At 40.0% G+C, this 24,880-nt stretch overlaps 1 protein-coding gene across 3 annotated transcripts in view; it reads right to left on the bottom strand.

The window, feature by feature from the left end:
• The window catches only part of VCAN (versican), a 105,494-nt gene extending 80,951 nt beyond the window's left edge, over window positions 1-24,543 (bottom strand). For 2 of the 3 annotated variants that reach the window (XM_045507082.2, XM_045507081.2), the window contains exons 1-4: window positions 12,891-12,966; window positions 6,799-7,176; window positions 3,530-3,704; window positions 3,317-3,444 (exon numbers count right to left, since the gene is read on the bottom strand). In XM_045507082.2, coding sequence (XP_045363038.2) covers window positions 3,317-3,444; window positions 3,530-3,704; window positions 6,799-7,176; window positions 12,891-12,960 — 751 coding nt within the window. In that variant the 5' untranslated portion in view covers window positions 12,961-12,966. Of the gene's footprint in view, window positions 1-3,316; window positions 3,445-3,529; window positions 3,705-6,798; window positions 7,177-12,890; window positions 12,967-23,968 lie in introns of those variants that run through there. The other variant, XM_010970603.3, reaches the window with a different exon arrangement.
• Window positions 24,544-24,880: the final 337 nt, after the last annotated feature.

The raw sequence follows: 24,880 nt of genomic DNA, 5'->3' as shown, positions 1-24,880 counted from the left end.
TGCTAGTGGATATAAGCTAGTGTTAACACTCTTAAACTTACTAGGTTATTTTTACAAATAGAGTTGAATATCGTATGTATATGCATAACTGTATTATAATTACCACCTTAGAATAAGAACCAGATTGGTTTTTCTCCCCCTCAAACTGGCTGGATTTAGTTTAGTATAATTATTTGAATTTTATAAAGAAATATAAAAATGACATTATAAAATAAGAGAGGAGAAAAAAACAGATGGTTGACATTCTGTCAACTAAATATCTTTCATGACAAATAACTAAATTAAGACAAAATTAATTGTCTTTTTGAACTAGGTTTCATCTTATACTTAATTGATTTTTTCACTAGACCATCTGGAATAATATTACTTCTGATCTATAGTAATTGCACTTGGTTTATAACTGAGTATACATTCCATTACAGGCATTCTGAGTACATTAATATCTCTAATTCTGACTGGCCCCCACCACCTCTCACATACACAATTGGCTGTCAAAGATACAATGAATTATAGGTGGGAATTATTATACCCATGAATATAGCAATAAATATCTCTTAAAAGGAACTTTGGCTCACTTTCAAATGATCTTTTATCAACGTGGCAACTAAAGTATCAGATGTAATTTTACAAAGTCAACTTTCCACAAGAATTTTTATCAAATCACAGTTTAGCCAGTGGTCTTTATTTCAAAGGGAGAACATACACTTCAGTAAAGCAGAGAAAGAGACCTTACAAGAATCATCTTGTGACCTTCCTCCTACATCATCAGTCACAAAAGGTCTCTTTAACCCCACCACCTCCCACCAAGTCCAATTTCAAGTCAAGAAAGGAAAGACCAGGTTCCAAAAATTTGCTAATTATTCCAAGGGACAACAAACAAAGAGGGAAATATTTCCAGAACAATGTCATTGTAAATTGTCAAGTTCCTTCTATGAAACAAATTAAAGCCTTGTTACTCTGCTGACACAAATTTCAGCCAGTGCTTGAATTCATACTTATACTGATTCTTTTATCTTTCTAACTTTAATGTGACAAAAATGTTAATTTATTTATTTTTTTTTGCTTTGGTGTTAATACCACAACTAAAATGATGTTATATTACACATTACAAGTTTTCAGTCATCAAATATGTGGAACATTTATCCCAAGTAAATATATAACTGTATAAAATACAGTTGAGTTACATTGATACAGAGATTGGTTTTACCAATAACCATTGCCCTAGAAATGGTGATGTTTATGGAGGTGGAGAAGAACTCTTATACAACTAGTAAATCCATTTCATCGTGGTCTATGTGCACATCCTCAATTACCCTTCTGACAGCCCAACTTTCCCCAAATACTAGTTATGTTACTCTGAGCAGACTGTGGGGGAGCCAGCTCTCAATGGGTACAATGTGGCCAGTGATTCCTGGCAGGCCTTCTACCACCAAGACCTGTCAAAAGTATCTCACACTGTATTTATAGAGGGCATGGAATCTCTGGGACTTCTGCAGAAACAGAAAGTCCTCTGGCTTCAAAGAAGGCAGAGATTCTGTAGCTTTAGGGAGTGGGGTTTCAGTAACTGTAACGGGATAAGACTGAAGAGAAGATACACACAGGAGCCCATAGGCACTCCTTCTAGTGACATTGTGAGCACATAAGCCTGTCTTTTCATCAAGGAGGCTCACTTGTGACACTTATTCATATTAGGATCAGACCACGGATTTGTACCCGAAAGTCACCATTTCAATTATATTTGGTAAAGATCTTTTAGGTAATTAGAACTTACGTACACTTTTTCAAAAACTACCTCTAGTTTAATTCTAGTATTACCAGCATACCTGAAATTTTAATAACTATCACTCTAATAGATATTAGTCTAAATTAAAACAACAGTGATAAAACAAATTTCACCTTTTATGAATTTCCATCTTACTGAAATAGCAATAACCAAATTTATTTCCTGGAATCAGATTTCTCTACCAACCACCTCCTATTCCATGAAAAAAGTTAATTAAACTTAAAATAAACTTGAAATTAAACTTAAAGGAAGGAGACTAGCTAGCTAGCTAGCTATAAAAGAAATATAAAAGAGATTGATCTATCTATCTATCCATTTGTTTGTTTCTCTCTATCTCATGACTTGGATTTTACATGTAATTTCCCTTTATCCCTGTAAAAAACGAAAATTGTTAGTATATGAATTTCTGGCTTAGGAAACACATTTTTGTCTTAAATGATAGTTACAATAAAAATGTTAAGATGCTAGAGAACCACACCCAAGCAGCCTTCTTGGGAGCAGGTCTTCCTATTCAAATTGAGTCAAAGCATTAGGCAAATAGAAGCTGCTTATTTTCTAGTTTTCAGTCTGTGAGGTTGTTTATTCAATTCATAGAATCATTGAATTTTAATGGTGAAAGGGACTATGGAAATTATCTAGTTAAACCTCCTCATTTCACATGTAACAAAATTGAGATCATTCTTTTTATGTGTACCCAGCCAAAATTAAAAGCATAACTCAATGCAGTATTTCTATTTATATAATTAGGCTTCTAAGATACCTGCTGACACACATGAAATTCCATTTCAAGAGTCATAGAAACCTCTACTTCATGTGCCTTATAATAAAACTGTATTGTGTCCTTAGAGAACGTCTCCCTTATAGAACTCAAACTTGACTCTGAGTCTCTAACACGTGCTGAGTGAGAAATGATAGCCCCAGAATCAATCAGACTCTAAGCATCTCTAATGTAAGGCTTATATCTTAACTGGCTTCATAGTTCTAACAATGAGCAGAGTACCTATCACATAGTAGGGCTTTTTTAAAATGAGTTCATTCATTGAATGAATGAGTGATTGCTCTAAATGTTAGTGCAGCGAAGTGAACAAGAGGAGAAGAAAAATGTGAAAATCCTTCCTGGGCTAGTTTGCGTTATTTAGTTGCACTTTGAGATGTTTATCAGCACTTAGATTCCCAGTGGTTTGTTACTACTGGTTTTTACCTGAAGTTCTTACAAGAATAGGTACCACCCTTACAGGTTTCTATTCTTAATGCTCTAAAAGTGTATTGGAAACACTCCAATAGCAGCATGACTGAATGCAAACCTGCCATTAACTAAAGACATTTCAAACCTCCATAACCATTTACACAGCCCTCCTTCTCTTCCCACTTTAATTTAAGCTTATTTCACCACAGACTCATACGGTCATTTAAACCAAATGTTGCTGTTTGGAATCCAAACAAGCATGAAGACTTGCTCTACTCCAACATGCTCCCAGTCTTGTCCTCAACTCTCTAAGTTCAAGTGAAGCTATAGAAATTTAAACATCTTACCATCCAGATGGTCCACGTAACAATACACATCATAAGTTTCATGAGGAGCACGGAATCCGTAGGTCCTAACTCCTTCCTTGCCCATCATATCTCCGTAACAGCCTTCTCGGGGAGTCCGGATGGGATATCTGGGGAAATAAAGGACTAGGAAGTAGCACTTTACTCTCACTCCCAAATTAATGAATTAAAGCTGGTAGCCCCCAGACCTCTCACCTGACGGTCTGATCAGACAGCCAGCCTGCATCACATTGCTCAAATCCATCTTCATAGGCAGCGTTGAGCTGCTCTGGGGTTGCTATGACAGCCCCAATATCCAAGCAAGCCTTCTGTGCAGTCTCAAAATTCAGAGTATACCTGCTGGTCGCCGCCCTGTAGTGAAACACAACCCCTGCAAAGAAAGCAGCAGACATTTACAGGCATGTTCAAGTCTTCCACCAAACTGTGAAGTTTCTCATTGGAGTGATATGTCAGATTACTTGCTAACGTGGAAATAACATGATAACTCTTTATTTTTACTTTTTGTAGCATTATGCAAAATTATGGTGATCTCAGGAGCCCCAGAATTGCCCTTCAGCCAGGTGTCCTATTCTGCTCCATTAGCGTTCCCCAGCCAGGAATTTTCTGTTCCCATGAAAGCTATCAAAGAAAAACATTTCAGCCACTAAATCCCAAATGGTGACTGGTTGTCCTAATTACAGGTAGTATTCAGGCTATCATGAGAACACTGGACCACTAAAGGGAGTAGGTGCTGCAGGAGATGCAAAAAGAGTTAAGGGGGCCGCAAGATCAAGTTGTCCTCCTTCATGCTTTCACTCAGGGCCAACTCAATAGAAGCACACAAAACTGCTTCACCAACACCACTTCCTTCAAACATACAACACTGAGATACTTATTTCCAGAGACAGTAGACTAAAATGGAATAGACACTGGGCTATGTATGAGTGGGAAAGCTTGTTCCAATCTTTAATTTGCTCCTTAATCATATATAAGCCTTAATTTCCTCCCTCATAAAGTGTAACTAATATTGCTCATGTTATTTGATTGATGTGAAGGTCAAATTAGGTATAGAATTTAAAGATGTTGGATAGGCTACTATGATAAATGTTTATCGTATTCACTAACTGATCAGCATAACTTAGGGTGTCTGCTATGAAAGGTAAAATATATGATTTTTATCCCAAAGAAGGCCTGAAATAAAGTTCTCCAGACTCTCCTGGGTAGAAGCCAGGCATCCTGGCATGTGCCTCAAATTCCACTTTGTTGTATTTTAGGAGTTGCATAAACTAGTGGTTCTTAACTGTGTTCCAGGGCTCAAGGAACACTCAAAGGCTTGTTCCTCAGCAGCTGAGGGGGTGCAGCGTTGGTTCTCTCCTCCCACTTCAGCAAGAGCATCTCCATTTTTAACTGGAGTAAATATGGTGACTCATTTCCATGAGACAGCAAAGTGAGTCAAGCTATTGTGCCTGGGAAGTCACTGGAAAATATAAATTGGGGCAACTGGGTCTTACGGATGAGATTTTATTAGGAGTCATATCATTTAAGATTACTTTTTTGTTGTGCAGAATTAATTTTGGTTTCTAAATGTCTTCCACTCTCCTTTTATTCCTGGTAATTTTCTGGAGTTGACAACAGTCTCTCATTCACAGCCTGCCTTCTAACTATAAGACTGTCTCCCAAATGCCCATCCTTAGATTGTCTCTTTCTTCCAAGACAGGTATGTGCCAATGAAGTGTCTATGGGGCAGCAGACTAGTAATGTCAGAGATAAGCACCTCTATCAGTGTAAAAAGACCTGCACAGGTACCAATTAGATGCACTGACAATTAACATTCATTTTCCCATTACTGATCAAATGCGGTTTAGAAAATATGTACCTTTATAGAATGACTCTAAAATTACCAGGAAGTATATATGGTGCTATCTAATAAGTATGAGAGATAGCTTATAATGATCTCTAAGGCTTAAGCAAGACTTTGAATGGTTTCAAATTAGTCTTATGTTGATCAAAGCTTCAAATAGCCTTCTTGGTAATTAAAAATCTTCCGTGTGCACTGAAGATTGGCATTAAGGGGGCACAAGGGGGACTCCATGACCAAGGCAGGGAATATCAGGCTGTATAAGTATCTGCAATTGTTGGGATAATTTGAAGACGTCATGGGGCTAAGGGGATTAAGTGAGGATTTCCATTGTTTCAGAGGGGCAAGGGGCAAATCCACTGCTAATTCTGTGATGATGAAAATTGTAAGAGCTGTTGAACTCCTTTTGGGATTTTAAAGACATATATATAAATTTATATATAGTGTGCATCTAACCCTATATATATTATATATATATATATATTATATACAGTGTATCCTACACTATACAAAAAAGAGAAAGAGAGAGAGATCAGTAGAACAAAACAATCCTAGGCTAACCAAAATAAATGATAAAAAGGTTAAAAAAGCAATGATACCAGGATACTTAGAGGATGCCTGGAAAATACAAAAGTAGATTTATAGGAGACAGCAATAGAATCTGAATGCAAAAGGATGTTTGGAAAATGAATTTGTCACATCTGAAATTCGAAGTATTTCCTTTTGGCTACACAAGAAAGAGTTTTAATAAAACCGTTTGTATATATTTCTGAAAGGTAAATATTTTATAGGGAAATGGAGGGTTGGAAGAAAAATCTGTTCCATCATGCCTGGGTATTAGAATTTTGCTTAATAACCTGCCAAAATATTCTGCTTCCAAGAGCTACAGCATGATGTGTGTACCCAATTAAAGCAATTTTTCTTTGCTTTGTCTCCTAACTTAAATTCAAATGACATATAAACCACCACTGAAAGGGGGCTAAAACTAAAATGTCTCATTGCAAGTCTTAATGGATAACAACTAGTGTATTGACCTTAAAAAAAATTCACTGAGTACTTGTTTTGATTCAATTTAAGTGTTTATTGCATCCTAGCCTTTTTAAAGCACTATGATATGTACCATGGTACTTATTAAGTGCCTTATTTATTCAATGTAAGTTAATATGTAATTTATATTTCATAAAAGCAAATTCAAAGATTTTAATAATCATTTTAAGGGAGTGGGAAAAAGGAGGAAAGAGTTTGTGTGTGTGTGTGTGTGTGTGTGTGTGTGTGTGTGTGTGTGCATGTATACACATACACACACATACGTAAGAATTAAAACAAAATGTAGATCAGTCTTTACAGTCTTAAAAAATAATCATTGTTCTCAATAATGAAGTAATGATTCTTGAGCTAAAATACCATGTCTTGAGGTATTCATTATATCCAGTATAAAAAGTCACCTTCTTTGATCCCCAAACAAATAACAGTTCATTTTTGGTGAAAGACATGGACTGCTGGCTTGAATGATGTTTTTCCCCACTTGTCCACACCCTGATTAATGACTACTTTTGAATGTTGTTCCACCACACTTCTGAACCAAGTATCACGCTATACTACCTACTTACAATTCCCCAAGCCTTACCATCCACGGTCAGTGACACTGTGTCTTGTGTGTCTTCAATCCCATACATGACATCGCAACGGTAGAGGCCCGCGTCACTGGCGAGCAGTTTGACCATGGTGAGGGAGGCATCGCCCACGTCCTCGGGATGTGTAGGTACTGACACTCTCCCTTTGTAGCCCTGACCAATCTTGATATTCCCATTTTGGGCCACAAGAACAGTAGTCTCCTTTAAATCTTTTCCGTTCTTGTCCAATTCAATCTTAGACCATTTGATTCGGAGAAATTCACTGTTGTTGTTGTAACTGGGTGGTAAGGTAGGCATGGTTGAAAAATGACACGGTAGGTTGACTTTTCCAGAGAGTGAGCCCTTAACAGGTGGGCTTTTTTCCACTTTGACTAGAGGAAAGAAAAAATACCAAATTAACAAACTGAGTCCATGAAATATGTCAATGAATAAGAACCCTTGGAGGGGTTTAGCTATATCTCCAAAATGTGAAATAATTAGAATGACTTTCTATACATAAAAGTATACAATTTTAATAATGTTTTATAACAAAGACAGGGATTTATAATGCTCATTTTTTATTGAAGTATAGTCAGTTTACAATGTTGTGTCAATTTCTGATGTACAGCATGTTTCAGTCATACATATACATACATATATTCATTTTCATATTCTTTTTCATTATAGGTTACTACAAGATATTGAATATAGTTTCCTTGTACTATACAGAAAAATTTCATTTTTTATCTATTTTATATGTAATAGTTAATATTTGCAGATCTCAAACTCTCAATTTATCCCTTCCTACCTCCTTTCCCCCTGCTAACCATAAATTTGTTTTCTATGTCTGTGAGGCTGTTTCTGTTTTGTAAATAAGCTCATTAATGTGTTCTTTTTTCTTTTTTTTTAGATTCCAGACATGAGTAGTATTTTTCTGTGCTAAAAATATTGCATTCATTTTAAAGTATTTGTAACTTAGTGTTTAACATGAACAAAATAAATGATAAAATAAGGTAAGTTTGGAAGGCAGGGAATCAAGGGCAGGAGGAGACTAGACTCAGCAATGCAGGTTTAAAAGATTGGACCGATGTTGAACTACAGATTCACGTCCACTGGTCAGAAGACAAAAAATGATTAAGATAACTGCCACGTTATCTTAGAGGAAATGAAAATAAAACTCAAAAGGGAGGTGAAAAAATTTTAAAGTACTTCAGTGGACTGGAGCAGGGGGACATGCAACACTCGAAGGACCCTCTTTCTTTCAGTATCCAAACCAAAAGCTTTCATCATAATGACAAATCCAGCTGCAGTCGCTTTGCAGTGAAACATTACCTCTCAACTATATCCTAGGGAGAAAGTTGGCTCCTCTTCACCTAACCCTTCTAAAGTATTAATCTACAGAATGTCTTTCATTTTAAGCCCTTCAACTTTTAATGAGTAAGAATACATTGACTACAATTTAACACCTTCGCATGCAAAAGCAAATGTCCTTTCACTCTCACAGGAATCTATACCTCTCCTCCCCTTCTTTTCCCTATCTTCAGTCTCTACTAGCTGGCTAGACAATGAGTTGGTAGTAAGAACAGAAATTATCATTAATGCACAAGGAACTCTCAATATGATGAACTGTTATAGTAGCCTCTAAGTGGAATGAAATCATGCTTCTTAACTGACAAAATTATATGTATCTAACAGTGTGTTAGTGGTCAAAGGCATTAGTAACACACATCTCAATACGGACATGCATCAGAAATGATACAGATGTCGGTGTAGCCCTGTGGACTCAGTTGTGTATAAGTCATTTTGAAAACTGCAATTAGAGATTATGAAGATATTATGCTCTTTAAGAAAAAAGTGCTCTTTATTGCTAAAGATTGAAATTTAACTTCAAACAGATTGGATCCATCAGGAAGATGAAGACAGCACAAAGATACCTTGCAGTTTTTCCTCAAGAATAGGGTTCCTGAGAAAGGAAGGGGTGAGAATTCTATGATCTAAAAATCTCCTAATTTATATTCATCATATGTTCTAGGAAATCCTATCTTCCCTCCTGAAGAATTATTTAGATGACGAACTTCAATAATAAAACATTGCTTTTTTAATGGAGAAGAAACATCCTTCCCATCAACCCCAATTATGGTATAAATTATAAGACTTTATTGCCTCCTTAAAAATGAGTTTAAGTGGCTTTCAATTCCTTAATATTCATTACTAAATTATAGTTCTTTTCACAATTTTAGAGGTATCGGCGCAGATATGAGATTTAGCCCAATCTATCTGATTCAGTTGGGAGGTTTCTGACACTTAGAGCATTATCTAATAACTGTGCTATAATGAAAAGACATATTAGAACAAAATTACGTCAAAAGGCAATTTACCATGGGTTATTTACTGTTCTGGATGTTTATAGATACAAGAAGATTAAAAGCTTCAGTTAGATGTAAATATATATTCACACAGAATCCAGCCTTAACAACAAGATTAACAAAAAGCTGTGTGGCCAAGTCTTTTGTGTACGAAATCTTGGGTCTTAAATGCACTGGGTAACAAGAACTAAGTTTACCAAATCTAAATATTTTAAGAAAGAAATTTAGGAGTTCAGAGGATAATGTTTATAGATTATACATGTTAGAAAAAAAACAAAAACAAAAACTGCTACCTGCAAGAGCTTGTCTGAAACTCTGACAATGCAAGAAATAAAAATAATTGCTAATAGAAAGTTCACTATTCCCACCAGATAGTCTGTGGTCTAAATGGACACAGTAAGGAAGAGATCTCTAGATAATGAATAATCGCCTTTCATCCTCTGTCAGTAAATTCTGCAGAGCAAGGATGATGTAAGTTCTCTCTGTACAATTTGATCACACACACACAGAGATCTTGGCCAAGTAAATGTCAGATTGAGAATAGGGGAATTAATCACCCTCTCAAGTGGTAATATCACTCTCAGTCATTCATTTATTCATAACTGTGCCTGACTCCATTTATTGATATTAGAGGAATATCCAAATAACGTAGTCAATGCTGGATAATCAATGTAATGGGCATTCTGAAAGCAAAGAGTTCTTTATGTGTTGATATAAAGCCAGTAGAGAAGGTGTTTATTAATGTTAGTCATTGATCTTTTGAGTGCCTAGAAATAAAAAGAGAAAACCTTAAGATGAGAGTACTTGTATTGACTCAACATGTTACTGCTGTGTGATCCACTGTGAACTTTGCAAATCTGTTTCGTATGAATGGATCTTACATTTTTTACTTTTAACCCCCCCCATATGAAAAGTCACAATTCTTCTGAAATGAGCCCCAAACTAAGGACATCTCTTAATAGTGATCACAGATCTACGAAGAACTTGATGCTTGGGGGTAAAGTACAACACGGTGGTTAAGAACATGGACTGTGGAGCCGGACGGCCTGGATTTGACTCCAGGCTCCATCACGAAATTGCCGTTTCATCTTCTACATTAGCTATGTCTCCAAACCTCTTGGTATCGCAGTCTCCTCAAGGGGAGAATGAGAATAAAAGCACCCGTCTCATTTAACTCATGGAGAATTAAAATTTTAAAAAAGTTATGAAGTAAAATACTGAGAACAAGGCCTAATATGTAGAAACGACTCAATATTGTTAGCTATTGTCACTCTTTTAAAATACTGTCAAGGAGGTATACCATAAGTGTTTGCTTTGTCTCCCCATTGTTTGTATGAATCTTTTCTTTGTTTTCAGCAGAGGGATAGTTGTCCTGTTCTTCAAGGTCCTCCCTTTCCTTTCTCTGTAATTACTTTCTATTACTACCCACCCAAACCAACTCCTTTTCTTTATCTCTTTCTTATGTCCTCCTTCTTCACTGGATGCTGGTGTTCTTTCCTCTCCATAACCTTCAACTTTACTTTCTGAAAATGCTGAAGAAGACAGCTCCTGGGTTGTTGTTGCATTGCTGGAGCCTAGAGTCTAATGGCCACCTAGGTCATTCATTGTGGTATTCACACATTGTTTATTTATTCATTCACTTATTTACTCAATACATACAATGACTAAGTGCTAGAAGTGTGTCAGGAACTCTGCTGGAAAATGAAGAACAGCTCTCTCAAAGCTACAGTCTACTCGGGAAGGAAAACAAGGAATAACATATCATAAACAAGTGGTATGGGCTGTAATAGCTGTAACAGCACAGGGGACAATGGGAACACAGAGAAAGACCGGAAAGGGGGATGAGAGGTGGGGAAAGGGGATGCCATCTCAGAAGTCAGCTCATCCTTGATTCCCTCTCTTGCCCTCACCACACCACATCCAACCCATTAGTTGGTCTAAAGCCTCCATCTCCACATAGCCAATTCACTTCCTCTCCAGCTCCACTGCCACCACCTGATACAAGCTCCCCATTTCATGCACAGGCTAACACATTAACCTCCTAAATGATCTCCCTGCTGCCACTCTTGCTCCCCTACCATCAAATCTGCACAGAGCAGCAAACACGGAATTTTTCAAAACATTCACCAACTCATGTCTTGCACCTGTGAAAACTTTCAGCCCTTCCTCCAGTGCTTCTTATTGCACTGGGAATAAAGTTCTGTCTTTTCTAAAGACAGCAGTGCCCTATATGGATCAGAAATGTAACACAGTGGTAAAGCTCACAAACTCCCGGGACAACCTTGGGCCCAGTTCTGCTACTTACTGGTTGAGTGACTTTGAGCAAGTCTCTTAGGTTCTCGGTACCTCAGTTGTCTCTAGATGACACACGTAATGAATGTTTCCACAAGCTAATGTTAAGCACTTCAAACTGCTCCTGGCTCATAGGAAGCCTTTTTCCAAGTGTTAGATACTATTACTACTTACATGAACTAATCTCTGCCTATCTCTCTGTCCATATCTCCTACTTTTTTTTTTCCTACTTTCTTTTTGACCACTGCTCTTCAACTCCAGTGACCTTTCTGCTGCTCAGACACACTGCATTTCTTCCTAACTTGGGTCAGATCTCAGCTGGCTGGCTCCTCCTCGTCATTACCAGATCAATTTAAGTATTACCTTCTCAAAGTATTACCAAAGGTGGCCTGACTACCTCCCTGCCACCCCATGCCATTCCCTATAATGTCACTCTGCTTTCTTTTCATCAATTCAAAAGTACTTGGGTTGTTTGTTTACTTGTTTATTGCCTGTCTCATGTAAATAAAGAGATTAAGTTTAATGAAATCCAATACAATGTATGGCTCACTTACTGATATAACCCTGGAGACCTAGACTAACACCTAGCACATAGAATGTATTCAAACAATATTGTCAGTGGATGGATACATGCACGGATGGGAGGAAGGATGGATGAACCAATAGATGGAGTGATACTCTGAGACTTGAAGAATGAACTAAAGTAGAACCATAGAGAATGAGAGAAGGAACTGCAGAAGCAGAAGGAATTGTGCCTGAAAAAAACAGACAATCCGCAGGTCTATGAATGGACCTGTAAATGATTTCAGATACTCTGAAGCACAGAGTGTGAGAAAGAAGTGGAAACTATGTCTGGAGAGTCACCTAGACAGGGGCAGATCACTGAGATTCAGCACAGAATCTTTCTTCATGGACCAGAGTTCATCATTTTGGAATCACAGAACCCTCGTTAGGTGGATATATAATTTAAAGCTAAGAAAGACAGTGCATATGTACTTATCCAGTTACTGAGAGAAAGGGAGAGATGGAGGTTGGGGCAAAAGCTTGGCTATCAGCCTTCTCTCTGTCTTCTTGACGTTTTTCAAATTCTTCCCTCCTTACTGTTAGTCTTTTTTTTTTTTTAAATAGGAAAACTTTTGAGTGGTATTTAAGAAGGTAGAACTTAAAAAGATGCCCAATGCCATATGTGAGCTTTTTTGCACAGTCTGAAAGTAATCTGGGAAGTAACTGAAAGCCCATTTGTTTCTTTACATACTGTTCATTATTTTGTTATGATTGATTTATTTAAAACCATTGTGTTTAGCCTAATAATATTTTAGCTAAAAGTGTTAAGCAACAAATAGATCAAAAATTAATCCTTTATTTTGATGATTTCATATTTGCATTCCATGCCCCAGTACTCCAATTTTTATTTCAATGAGTCTTAAAGAAACTGTTACCACACTCACCTTTATGTAGTGCATGGGCAGCTATTAAGGTAGAGCACATCCATAAGATGCTCTTTATAGTTATCAACATCTTGTCCTAGAAACGAAGAAAAATACAAAGTGAATCATAAGCATTCAGGTTTGTGGGAGGCCCTAAATCACATGCTGTTTCTGCACTATATATAATACAGGTACAAGAAGCAGCTCCTCTTGGATTGTAAAAACAGGAGGAACCTTGCAATAGGAGAAGTTGTCCCAACACTTTAATTATTAGTTTGACTCTCACCCAATGTGGTAGTTACCAAAATAATTCCAGAACCCAGTTTGGGTACACAGAACAATGTGGACGTGTGGGGCAACCACAACGGGGTAGGCTGTTGGAAGAACAATACAGACCACAGCCTAAGTAACTAGCGGCTAGGAGCTGGCCCAAGGAGGGAGAGGCAACCACAAAGTCTATTTAGAAACAGGAAGTTGGTCATAGATGGAGCAAGAGACGATGGGGAAGCAATAGGGAGAGATGTTGAAAAAAAGGGATTCACATCAAACGTGAGGTAGGAGGAAACCCTTTGGTGGTTTATGCTCATGGTACCAGAAAAGAACAAGGACCTCAGCAGGCTTTTTAAAGCAGACTCAATTTTGTTTCTAGGAGACTGAACAAACAAAATAAATGTATTATAAGGAGCTGTTAATTACAGAAAAGACCAGTGCTTGCCATGAGTTTTAAAGCAGTTCCAACAGTCTGAAGGGTAAAGAATGAAAGAAAACACCCTGTACTGAGCATCAAGAAACCCTGCCCTGGCTTTGCTATTAATTTATTGTGGCACTTTGGGGAAGACATTTGACAAATCTGGGTCTCAGAATGGTCCCTTCCAGCTCAAATTTCTATGAAGCTATCATTATGAAGAGAATAAGTACCATTGCTAGGAAGCATCTAGAAATCAAAGAGCCAGACTCAGAAGAACTGCAGAAGACTGTTTGATCTCCACAGTTGTTCCCTTCTCAGTTACATTTCGAACGGTTCTATAATGCCATCATTGGCTGGCTACCCAGTAGCCATTTCTCTTTCTCCTTTCTAACAAAACCCTGAATCCATACTAGAATACCCTCCTTCATGCAGTCATATCCTTTAGAGGAACTTGAGTCAAATCTCAACCTGAGGGGATGATCCTGATTATTCTAAGTCAATTACACTGGTCTCATTTCTTTTGCTAGTGGTTTTGAAATGAGTATGTGATGCAATTTTGGCCAATGAGATGTGAGAGGATATTGCAGGGCACAGAGTTGCTCCTAGGAAAGACATATTCATTTCAAGAAGAGAAAAAAGAAAGAGATGGTTGCTTTTCTTCACCGGACATTGTCAAGATAGGCTATATCTTGTGAAACTGCTGTATCCATCTTGTATCCATGAATATATAAAATAGCCTCTCGGATGAAGTTGAGACAGAATCAGGAAAGATAGGGCTGAGTGCTCAGGTGTTAGACCTACAGCCAGCCACACCTTAGAACTTTTTTATGCGAGATAATAAATTCCTTTATTGTTTAAACCCAATAAAATCAAGGCTTTTAGTTATTTGTAGCTGAAGGCATACTGACACATATTTGAGTTAGTGCCCTAAACAACTTCTTTAGAAAATATCTAAATTCCATATTATTTAGAAAACGTAGATTAAAAAGAAGTAAATGCTGTAAGAATCCAAGTCCAATTTGGGCTCAAACTCAACGTCATAATTTATGGCAGCTATTTATTTTTCTTTGATATTCCTCTCCATTTGCTTATTTTATATTTCTTGAAATAAACGTTAGAACTTTTCTATATCAAAATTATAAAATTCTAGCTATTTCCTGAAGACTGTTTTTTAACCTAATGCATTATATTTCTCACATTTTCCATCAATAGGCCATTTGACAACTCACAGTGAAAAGTATATGGCTGATAATCCTAAATTAACCTTGATAATTAAGTTTATTATTTATCATATAATTACTGAGATATGCTAATGGATGTTGTTAAACACTAACTGGGAAATTAGGTCTCTACGTTTCTGGATTTTTTAATAAGATACTACAACAAGCAGGAATTATTTATCTATATCTCAATACTATTACAATATTTCAGGAAAAAATTAAAATATCAATTTCACATACCCTCAAGTTTCCAACAAAATGAAATTTTAGATTGTATCATACAATGCTATTAAAGACAGTGCATTCCATAAGTACTAACTGAATCCAAATAAGAAAGCTTTCTTTAATTATGCTTATTAATAATAATTTCCTATTGTCTTTCAAGAAAAACGGTTCCTATTTTTTTCCTTTTTTTCAGGAAACTTTTATAAGCATAATGTTAAAAGTCTGAGCTCCACTGTCAAATAGCCCTGAATTCAAGTTCTGAATCTTCTGCTTATACTCTGTGATTTTGGGTAAGTTACTAACTCTCTCATTTCCAGTAGCTACTTAATAGTGAGAAGCAGTACTTTATTGATGTGATTGTGAGAACTGATAAAATAGCTCAGTGATACACAGTATATTCAGTACTCGATTTTTATTATTACAATTTCTAATTCAAGCTTTCTATTAGTGTTTTCTTCCTGGTGTCATATCACTAATAGTAAAAAGAAAAGTATTTAAAGCTCTTGGATTTGAAAATTATAACTGGGGTTGCCATTATAGCTGTGTACAACTTCATGCTTACAGTAAATTGTCCCATAACTTAATGCTATGTGCTTTGAATCACTACTTAGAAATACGTTTTATCTCCTACGTGAAACAGTCAGCTTCTGGAAGGCAGAGCCAGTATCGTATTCAACTTACTAATTCCCACAATATTTCCACAGTGCCAGCTTCAGACTAGACCCTTGAGGGAGGTTTGTGGACGAAATGCATGACCAATGCTTCCATTTTCTATTCAGAAACACACTCTGAAGACAAATGTCAACAGTCTTTTAAAATATGGGTGAGTATGCTAATTAACACCTGAAATACACTTGATATTTACTGTGATTCAATTGTATCAGATGTTTATCAATATCCAGTGTCAGTAACAGTATCAGAGGAGAAGGTGTAACCCTGACCAGAAATGGGTCTTCTTCATCCTAATTTCAAATCCAGGACAGATAGTCAAAAGTCTAACTCTTTGTGCCATACTTCATCCTTATAAAAGTGTCTTTTTTTTTTTAAGGGAAGAGGGAAAACAGTCCTTCATCTGTAAAGCAAATATACTCATCACTTGCCCAAGTAAGGCCACCCCTAACAAGGTTAGGGAAGGAAGCCAGTGCATTAAAAGTATAAGGGAAAGATCAGCCATGTTTTAAATATATTTGCATGAGTATGTTTAAATAAATTGCCAACATTTAAAATTTGAGTCTTCACACCAAGTCTTAGATCTCTGACTTCTTTTGGAAAATCAGATCTAACAGCTCTAGGTTCATATTCTAGCTGGTCAATCATCAATACTAAGCAAGCATCAGCCTTTGGCCTTAGCTCTGTGCACTCAAGGTTATCACTGGCCCCACTTGGCCTCTTGTCCACTTCCACTCCATGTCTGTTTCCTGAAGTCACTGGAGTTTGCAACTCAAATGCCCAAAGTTCTGGCTTCAGACCTACATTTTCATTGCTTCTTCCTTTAGAGTCCATGGGCATTCATTCTATTTCTCTAATCTTCATAAGTCTATGTCCATGTTCATGGTTGTTACACACACTATTTGCCTTCTCTGAGTTTACAAAATAAGAAACTTTCTGAAATTTCTTTCTATTTTAAGCACCACTCTGACCCCCTATTTCTATTCTTCTGCTCTTCTGTGGCTGTCTTGTAAGCATTATCTGTTAGTGATAACAAGTCTGTCTGCATAGAAAGACCTGGGCCATATGAGAGCTAGTGCCTATATTTAGTCTTCTGTTCCAGTGAAGTCAATGAGAAGAGGAAAAGGCCATTGAACAATCAAGTCACAGCTGACTCAGGCTGTTTAATTGCCTAGGAGACACAAGAGACAAGGTCAACAGGACCTTGAGAAATGTCTATCCATGAGAAATGTCTGCAGAGGGGATTAAGGGTCATGCAAGATTGGTTGCCTCCGAGAAAGAGAGAGCCAAGCTTCTAATAAACAGATATTTAGTATTCTCTCTTAATTTGGGGGAAGCTCCACTGAGCAAAGGGTGACTTAAGGATGCAGACACAATGGTATGTCTTAGAGTTTTCGAATTAGTTACCCTAGACAATCAAAGGTCTAGGATACCTCATCCACAAACTGGATGTAAAGAGCCTTGTCCATCATGTTGCTACTGGGTACTTTCTCAAAAGAGGAATCTCTGAAATGCAGAATGAGATATCATGGTTTAAACATGAAGGGTCATGAATTTACTTCACAGGAATAGTGGCACCATGTGAATTTATCACCTACCTCTGACTGGATTCCTGGACCTGGACATGGCTAAGCTTTCTCATGTCATTGCTCCTTAGCACTACTCTGCTCTCTGCCTGGTGAACCCCTTCATCCTTGATCTAAAGCACATGGCACTCTCCAGTCTCTTCCTCATGCTCTAGTTTCATCATGGCACATTGTAGATGTATAATTGGGAATAGCCTTTCTCTGCCCACCATAATATGAGCTCCAGGAAGGCAGTCTGTGATGTTTTGGTCGCTGCTGCATCTACAATGTCCAGGACACCCAGCAAATATTTGTTGAATAAATGAATATGCCCATTTTGTATGTAAGTAGATGCATTCTATATACACCGTGTGGTACACGACTTTCTTCGCTTAAAGTACAGTATATCTCAGAGAATGCTCGGCTAATATAGTTTGTCTGTGTTGTTTTTAACAACTGCATAGATTCCCCCTACGTGAATGTAGCATCTTTTATTTCACCAGTTCCTGTGATGAGCCTTTAAAGTGTTTCCAAAGTTTTCCTATTAGAAATAAGCTGCAAAGGGCATCCTTGTCCATTTCTCTTGGATGACATTTGTACCAATATCTATGTGACAATATCTAAAAGAGGAATTGCTAGGTCAAAAGGTATATACATTTAAAAATTTTTTGATAGCTATTACCAAATTACTTTCTAAAGAAAATAAACCTGTTCACATATAGAAGAGATCCACTTTCCCCACAACCAAGCCAACCCAAACTTTCATCAAACTTTTCTATCTTTACTGCTCTGACTGATGAAAAGATGGTGCAGCATTTCATCATTTTTTTAATTACTATTTCTTTCATTATGAATGAGGCCGACCAACCTTTCATATGATTTTAAAACATTTATATTTCTCTTTCTACCATCTGCACAAAACTTTTGCCAATTTTTCTTTTTGATAGATTGTGGTCTTTTTTTTTTTTTTGTAAAAGTTCTTGGTGTATCAAAATAGTTGTTAGCACTTTATCTCTCACACATTGCTGATATTTTCCAGATGTGTTATTTGTTTTTGTGTAAATAATTTAATTGTTATTTAGTCAGGGTTATAAGTCTTTTCTACTACGGCTTCCAGGTTTTATCTTTTCCTTAAAACAGGTTTCTCTACTCCTAACTTATTATGTTAAAAATCTCATAATTTGCTCTAGTTATTTTTAAAATGTAACTCCCTATATTTCCTATTAGAGCTATCTAAACTTTATTTTAGGACAAGAAATGAGGTAAAGATTGACTAATACTTTAAGTGGACTTGACTTGTTGTTTTCAATAGAATGAAGTCTATTTATCATATACACAAGTCATGTCTTCATTTCCACTGAATTTCCATGTTCATTTGAGTCTATTTCTGGACTCTGTCTTCTGTTCAGTGAAACTAGATGATTCTTAAAACAGTATGCCTCTCTCTAACTCATGTTATACGTTTAGTAGGAAATACATGATTTGGGTAATGCTGTTATTATTATAGAATTAGATCAATATGAGCACCAGGGACATAGCTTAACACCATTTATTTGTGTAGTTTTCCTTTATCAAAGCCTTTCCACAGGTATTCACTCGTTTGATGTTTATTACTGCATACCCATTTAAAAGATTTTGGCACCAAATATCTAAAAGTTTTGTCTTAACCTGGTTTTCTCAGCTAATCAGTGCAACTCGAGCAATTCAAAGCCTAGCACTCATTCCACTGCAGTGCAGGTAACATCAACTCAGTAATTTAACAATAGAAAGATGATAACTTACCTATTATGTATGTGTTTATTATAAACTATGTAATGTCATTTTATAGACATAAACACTTCTTAAAATTCCTAGAAGAATGAGGTAGGATGTCTATAGATACAGAAAAAATGTGAATTTAAACAGAGACCTGCACTTAAACCGTTTTAAAGATGATACATCTATTCAGAAGTTTCAGGAAACATGACCAACAAACACATTACATAAAGATGCTTTGCACTGACCACTGAAATAGAACCGCCCCTGGCACATTCAGTGAGAAGAACTTGGCAGTCAAAAAAACCCTGCAAAAATATATACATAATAAATGTATAAATGTATACATATGTAGTTAACCATGTCTAGGCTACCGGAGGAAATTGGCAAAAGTTCACTAATCAAAGTGGAGCTTAGCCAAGACATTTATCCCTACTTCTCCTTGTTCTGATTCCAAATCAGAGAGAGTGCGGGCCTTGTGTTTTCTGGTAAAGTACAGACCTATGCAGCAATCAGCATGTTTTCTCATACCAGGGCAAGTAACCCTCAACAATGAGTGTTTGTGAGTCCTAACTGCTTTCTCTAGGTGGGTGGTGTAATACTAGCCTACTACAGTCATTCATTCTTTTCCTCAAAAGAACCATGTGTCTTGAGTAGTTCTGTTCAGTCACAAGGCAATACCCCATTTTAAATACAGTGTCTAGTGATGTTTGCCCATGAAAAAAGTCAACAGAAATGTTTAAACTCCACTGAAAAAAGGAAAACTTGGTTATACAGCTGTTGGGAGACTGTGTTGGTTGCTCTTTCGATTCTTAAAGTCTCTAATGTTCACCTACTGGCAATTATTAACCACAAAGTACTTAAGCATAGTAATGTGAGGAAAGAAAGAACAACGACTCTATCTTTAACATTAATCATATTCAGCCTTAAATTAACTTTTGAGGTCCTTTCCAAACAATTTGCAAGGGTGCAGATATAGGTATCTTAGGATATCAGAGGTATTTCCTTCCAGTTTGTAATCACAGAGAAAAAGAAGAAACCTACGTCTGTAAACTTATTAATCTAAGGGGATTCTTTTCAAACTTTATTTTTAAGAGCAGGAAATACAATTTAGGGATAACTTTAAATTTCTTTTTTTACTTACTAAGAAAAAACAAAACTTTGAATTCTTCCACAAATCTTTGACGACTGTCCTGATTCTCATCCCTCTTCCCACCACCCACAAGGAGATTAAGGACTGTGGACTTCCTGCTGGAGGAAGTAATTGCTTAACCACTTTGGAATCCATGGAACCCTTGGCAGTATTAGTTGGGACAGGCACATACAATTGTAAAAATTTTCCTTCCTTTACGTAGAGCTCAGAACTATAAGTCAGTCTCTGAGAACTTCTGCTTGATAGGCTCTCACAATCCAAGTTATATAGTCCCCAAGCTGGAACAGACTTTTATCTCAGAAAATTAGTTCTTGCTTCCATTGGTGCCTTCCTATTTATATATTAAACTCACAACATCCTATTTTAGGTCTTTATATGAATATTTTCCCTATAGATTTGGCACAATTGCCGAGCAGTGCTTAAAAGAATTTGGGTCACAGCTTTCAGAGGGAGTCAAAAAGAAAGGGAAAGTTAATCAATTATATGTCAGAACTGGAGATGGACTAGATCACTTAAACTGTTCTTCCAAGATAAAGCGAAGTAAGAGAGTCTAAATGCAGCTCTAAGTGGCAGCGTCTACTCTGTGCGACATTCCCCCAAGCCACTCGCTCAGTCATTTCATAAATATGAGCTGAGCTCCCACTGTGGGCCGGACCGGAGCTAGAGCTCCTGATGCAAAGGGATCTGAGTTACACCCACAGCCCCTAAGGTTTGTACTCATGGAATTCTATCAGTCCTCTCAATGGCAATTGTTTGCCATACTAGGCGAACTCTTTATGACAGTCTGGAACGTGACTATCCTGTCATTGACTAAAAATGATCTTTAAACCGACATGAACATACTTAAAAAGTCAATATATGGAACACAGGATAAACTCGTCTCATATTTCTGCCAAAAAAGTTTGCTTGGAGTAAATCTTTACTTATTTCCTGTCGCAAGGCAAAACCTCCTCCTAGCACTCCCAAGAAGCAAGAAAAAAACATTCAAAGATCTTTTAATAAGAGTGTTTAGCGCCGTCTAGATAGAAGTCGAGTGGTCTCCTGCAGCCGCCCGCAGCCTAAACGCGGGGTGCGCGGCCGCTCCTTTTCTCTCACTGCCCCGCCCGGGGCCCGGGGAAAAGCAGCAAAGCCACGCCCCCACTGGCCTCTGGGCGGGGACCCAGGAGGCGCCCCGCCAGCCTCCGCGCTGAGCGACTGCCGGTCCAGCAGTGCCGCTGTCTCCGAGTCCAAGGAGTCACACCCGTCTAGGGCCGGGAGCTTAAGTCCCAGCCCACGTGGCGGCGGCTGGTGAACCCCGGCCCTGCGGGAAGCGCCCGGGAGGGTTCTTACCTCCGCGCGGGCTGAGCGACTAGAGAGAATTCTCCAGCCCCAGCCGGTCTAAGCGGCTGGTCCCCCGCCTTCCTTCTCTCCCAGCACGCCGCTTCAGTAGCGTTTGCTATCATTCTTAGGATTAAAACAATGGCTTTAAACGAGACGCAAAATTCAGTCCAAAAATCTTGAAACGAACCCAGCGGGTCTGCCCCCGGCTGTTTGCGTGCATGTGACTCATTTTTATTCCTTTCTTCTTTCCTTTTCCCACTGTCTCTTTCCTTAACTTCTTTTTTTTTCCTCCCGGCACCCTCCTCCCAAATTTCCACGTTCGAGGAGTGTCGTGAAATTGAGGACGTTTAAACGTTACGCTGGGGGCCCTTTTTAGGCAATACTCTGGGGCGGGGCCCTAGCATTGGGTTCCAGCAGTCATGAGCCTTAGTAAAATTTCCGAAAGTAAGGCACTCTGTATGGTCTTTCTTAAAGTGACGCCCAAGATTGAGCACCAACGCCGCCCGAAACCTGGATCCTCCCCTGGGCAAGTGTGTTAGACCATCAAAATGCAGACTTGGCCCAGAGTGCCTCGCACATCCCGGCTGACTTGGGAAAAAGCGCTTCTGCCCTTTGCAAAGCCAAGTCTCCTTTCTGGGTCCTCCAAATGCCTAGATTTACGCCGCAGATTCCGAAGTAGAAAACAAGTAAAGGGTAAGCTAGGGTCCTCCATCCTTGAATACACGATTGTGAAAGTAGCTCCTTTGGTTTTGGGGGCATGGTTTTCTTCCACCTGTGCTGGATTTCTCCATCAGGGGGCGCCCACACCCGCCACAAAACTCCCTATTCCTAGACATCTGGGTTCTGCAAGCTCAAAGCACTCCAACTGGGGGCAGATCCGAAGGAGCGCACCGCCTCCCTCGCTCCTCCCTTCTTGTCTGCCTCGGCGGACAGGGAAGGCAAGGAAGGCAGGGATTTCACACTAGCCATTCATTTGTCAGCCGTGGGGGAGGGGACTCAAGAGCGAAAGGAACCGAGCAGAGGCTGAGAGGGAAAGGGAGGCAGAGAAGATGGAGACAGAGAGGAGAGACAAAGATGAGAAACGGAACGCAGAGTGAGGCTGTCCTTCCGCCTGTGGGTGTGCACACCGCGGGGCAGCTCTCCAGGCGCCGCATAGATTTCTCTTCCCTCCCGTAGCATCTCCCGGAGACATGCAGGACTTGCTGAGGCGCAGCTGGATCCGAGAGCAAATAGTTTCAGCTATGACACTATTATTCTACCTCGCTCTCCGCTGCCTAACACACTGACCGCTCCACGCCCAGTGACACAGAGTGAGCTGGGGCAACTCTAATACCCTCTAGCCCGCACGCACCAGGGATGTCGCTCGGGGGCATCCACGCCTCCGCAAGGCGGTGGGGAGCTTCAGCCGAGGGCGTCCCCCAGTGCTGCCAGCACTCGCTCTCCCCCGCCGCGCGACCCGCCAGTAAAGTTGCTCAACTAGGGCCGCGAGCCGGGAGGGGGTGGGGAAATGGAAGGAAAAGGAAGACTGCTGTAGTCCGGGAGAGAGGGCTGGTCCTAGAGGTCCCAGATTCGGGTCCCCGCGCCACCTTTGTCTGAAGAGCACTCTGAGAACTGGTTTGCTCGTTGAGGCGGGAGCGAAAACCACTTCGCTCCTCAGGGTGAGAGAAAATTCCTGCACATCCCTGCTGGTTCGGGGCAAGCTTTTCCCGCCCTGGCGCCTAGCAGACCTCCGCGGCGCTCCAACAACCCCACCCCCATCCCCTGCTCCCTACCGGCCGGCTCCGGCGCACCGCGCGCTGGACAAAAGAACCCAGGGGCACAGGAGAGAGCCTTGACAGCCCCTAAGTCGCCAAAGACACGCGGCCCGGGGACCCTGTACCTCCCCCGACTGGACCTCCTCCCAGACCGCCTGAGGGCTGAGGGGGTCACGTCCGCGCAGGTCCGGGATCGCCCTGTCAGGAGCTGCCCGGGAGCAGCTTTCCAGGAACGCCGGGCACTGACCACACACCAGGGGCCGGGAACCAGGTGGCCTGCACCAAGGCGGCTCGGGAAACTTGTATGTGGGCAAGTCTCCGGAGTCCCCATTCAAACTTTTGCCTCGAGCAGGTTAACAACAACAAAAAAACCAAGGTGCCCCGCGTCCCTCCTTCCTCTCCAGCTCAAGACCCCGAGACGTTTCTAAGGGTTCTGTGCATTCCCTTCCTTCCCTTCCCCCGTTCCATTTGTCCTTCTACCCCCACCCCATCCCAGGCTTCTTTTGTCTGGATCTTTTTCAGCACCAAGGTCCTCTGTATTTCTCTCTCCAAACGTCCTTCTGAAAGTTACCTGCATTTTTAAAGTGCATATATTTTCTTAACTTCTCCTCAGAGCGAGTTATTTTTTGCCTTAATTAAAGCCTTCTATCAATTACAATGTACTTTTCCCCCCCTAAACTCGCTTTTTTTTTCTGTAAGTTTTTCTTTTTCTTTTCTTTTTTAAAGGGGGAACAAAAGAAACATGATTACCTTGAAAGGCGGCTTATTGCAGTTTGGGGGAAAAATTCACCTCAGCGCTGCGCGAATGGGCTCGGCGTTGGCGGGGCGGGTCACATAGGAAGCGCGGCGGTCTGGGGAAGGGTGCGGAGGGTGCGGGATGGTGCTGGAGGACGCGGGGCTGACGGCAGATTCGGGTCCCAGCGCCTGTCCACCGCACCTAATGTTCGCGGCTGTTGCGCCCGCCCGCCTGGAGTTCTTCCCCAGAAAGGCTCGGGGCAGCTCGTCTGCAAGTTCAAATGCGGGTTGTGACACCCATCATCATTATATCACTGTACCGTCAGCACCGAGGAGGAGACTCAGCGAGGAGGAGGAGGAGGAAGAGGAGGAGGGTTCATTCACAGTCTCCTGAAGCGCTCCGCAGCTTCAGCCACTCCTAAAAGCCCAGGCTTGGAAAGCAGGCAGAGGGGCGGAAAGGCAGCTCCCCGCGCCTGCGGTAGGGACCGCCTGCCTCCCTCCCCAGGCACTCCCACCTCTCGGCGTTTCTTCCTGACAAGAAGTACCAATAGGCTTGGGGACAGCCGCGCTCCCCATTCAGCGACTCACTGAGCAACATCGCGCTGTGCGCAGGGAAACCACTGCCCGTCCACCCCTCCCCCCACTTCCCCGCCCCCCCCCCCCGGCTGCCAGTTCTGGGTTAGGGGAAAGGAGCCCCCAGGCTCTTGTGGGGCAGGCCAGCACTAGACAATTGAGTATCGTCAGCTCTTCTTGGGGGCAAACGAAACTCTGTAAGATCAGCAAAGAACTTGGTTACAGCCTGTTCACGCGGCCACCGAGCCTGCCTGTCCCATCTGAAGGCACTGTCAGGCTCCTGGCTTCTGCCAACCTGAAATAAACACTGAGAAAACGAGATCCTTCTGAGACCTAGAAGGAAAGTGTAAGAAT

The sequence above is a fragment of the Camelus bactrianus genome, chromosome 3 (assembly GCF_048773025.1).
Source record: "Camelus bactrianus isolate YW-2024 breed Bactrian camel chromosome 3, ASM4877302v1, whole genome shotgun sequence".
NCBI lineage: Eukaryota > Metazoa > Chordata > Mammalia > Artiodactyla > Camelidae > Camelus > Camelus bactrianus.
Note: the sequence above shows the minus strand (reverse complement) of the source record. Positions and strands in the feature narration are given on the sequence as shown.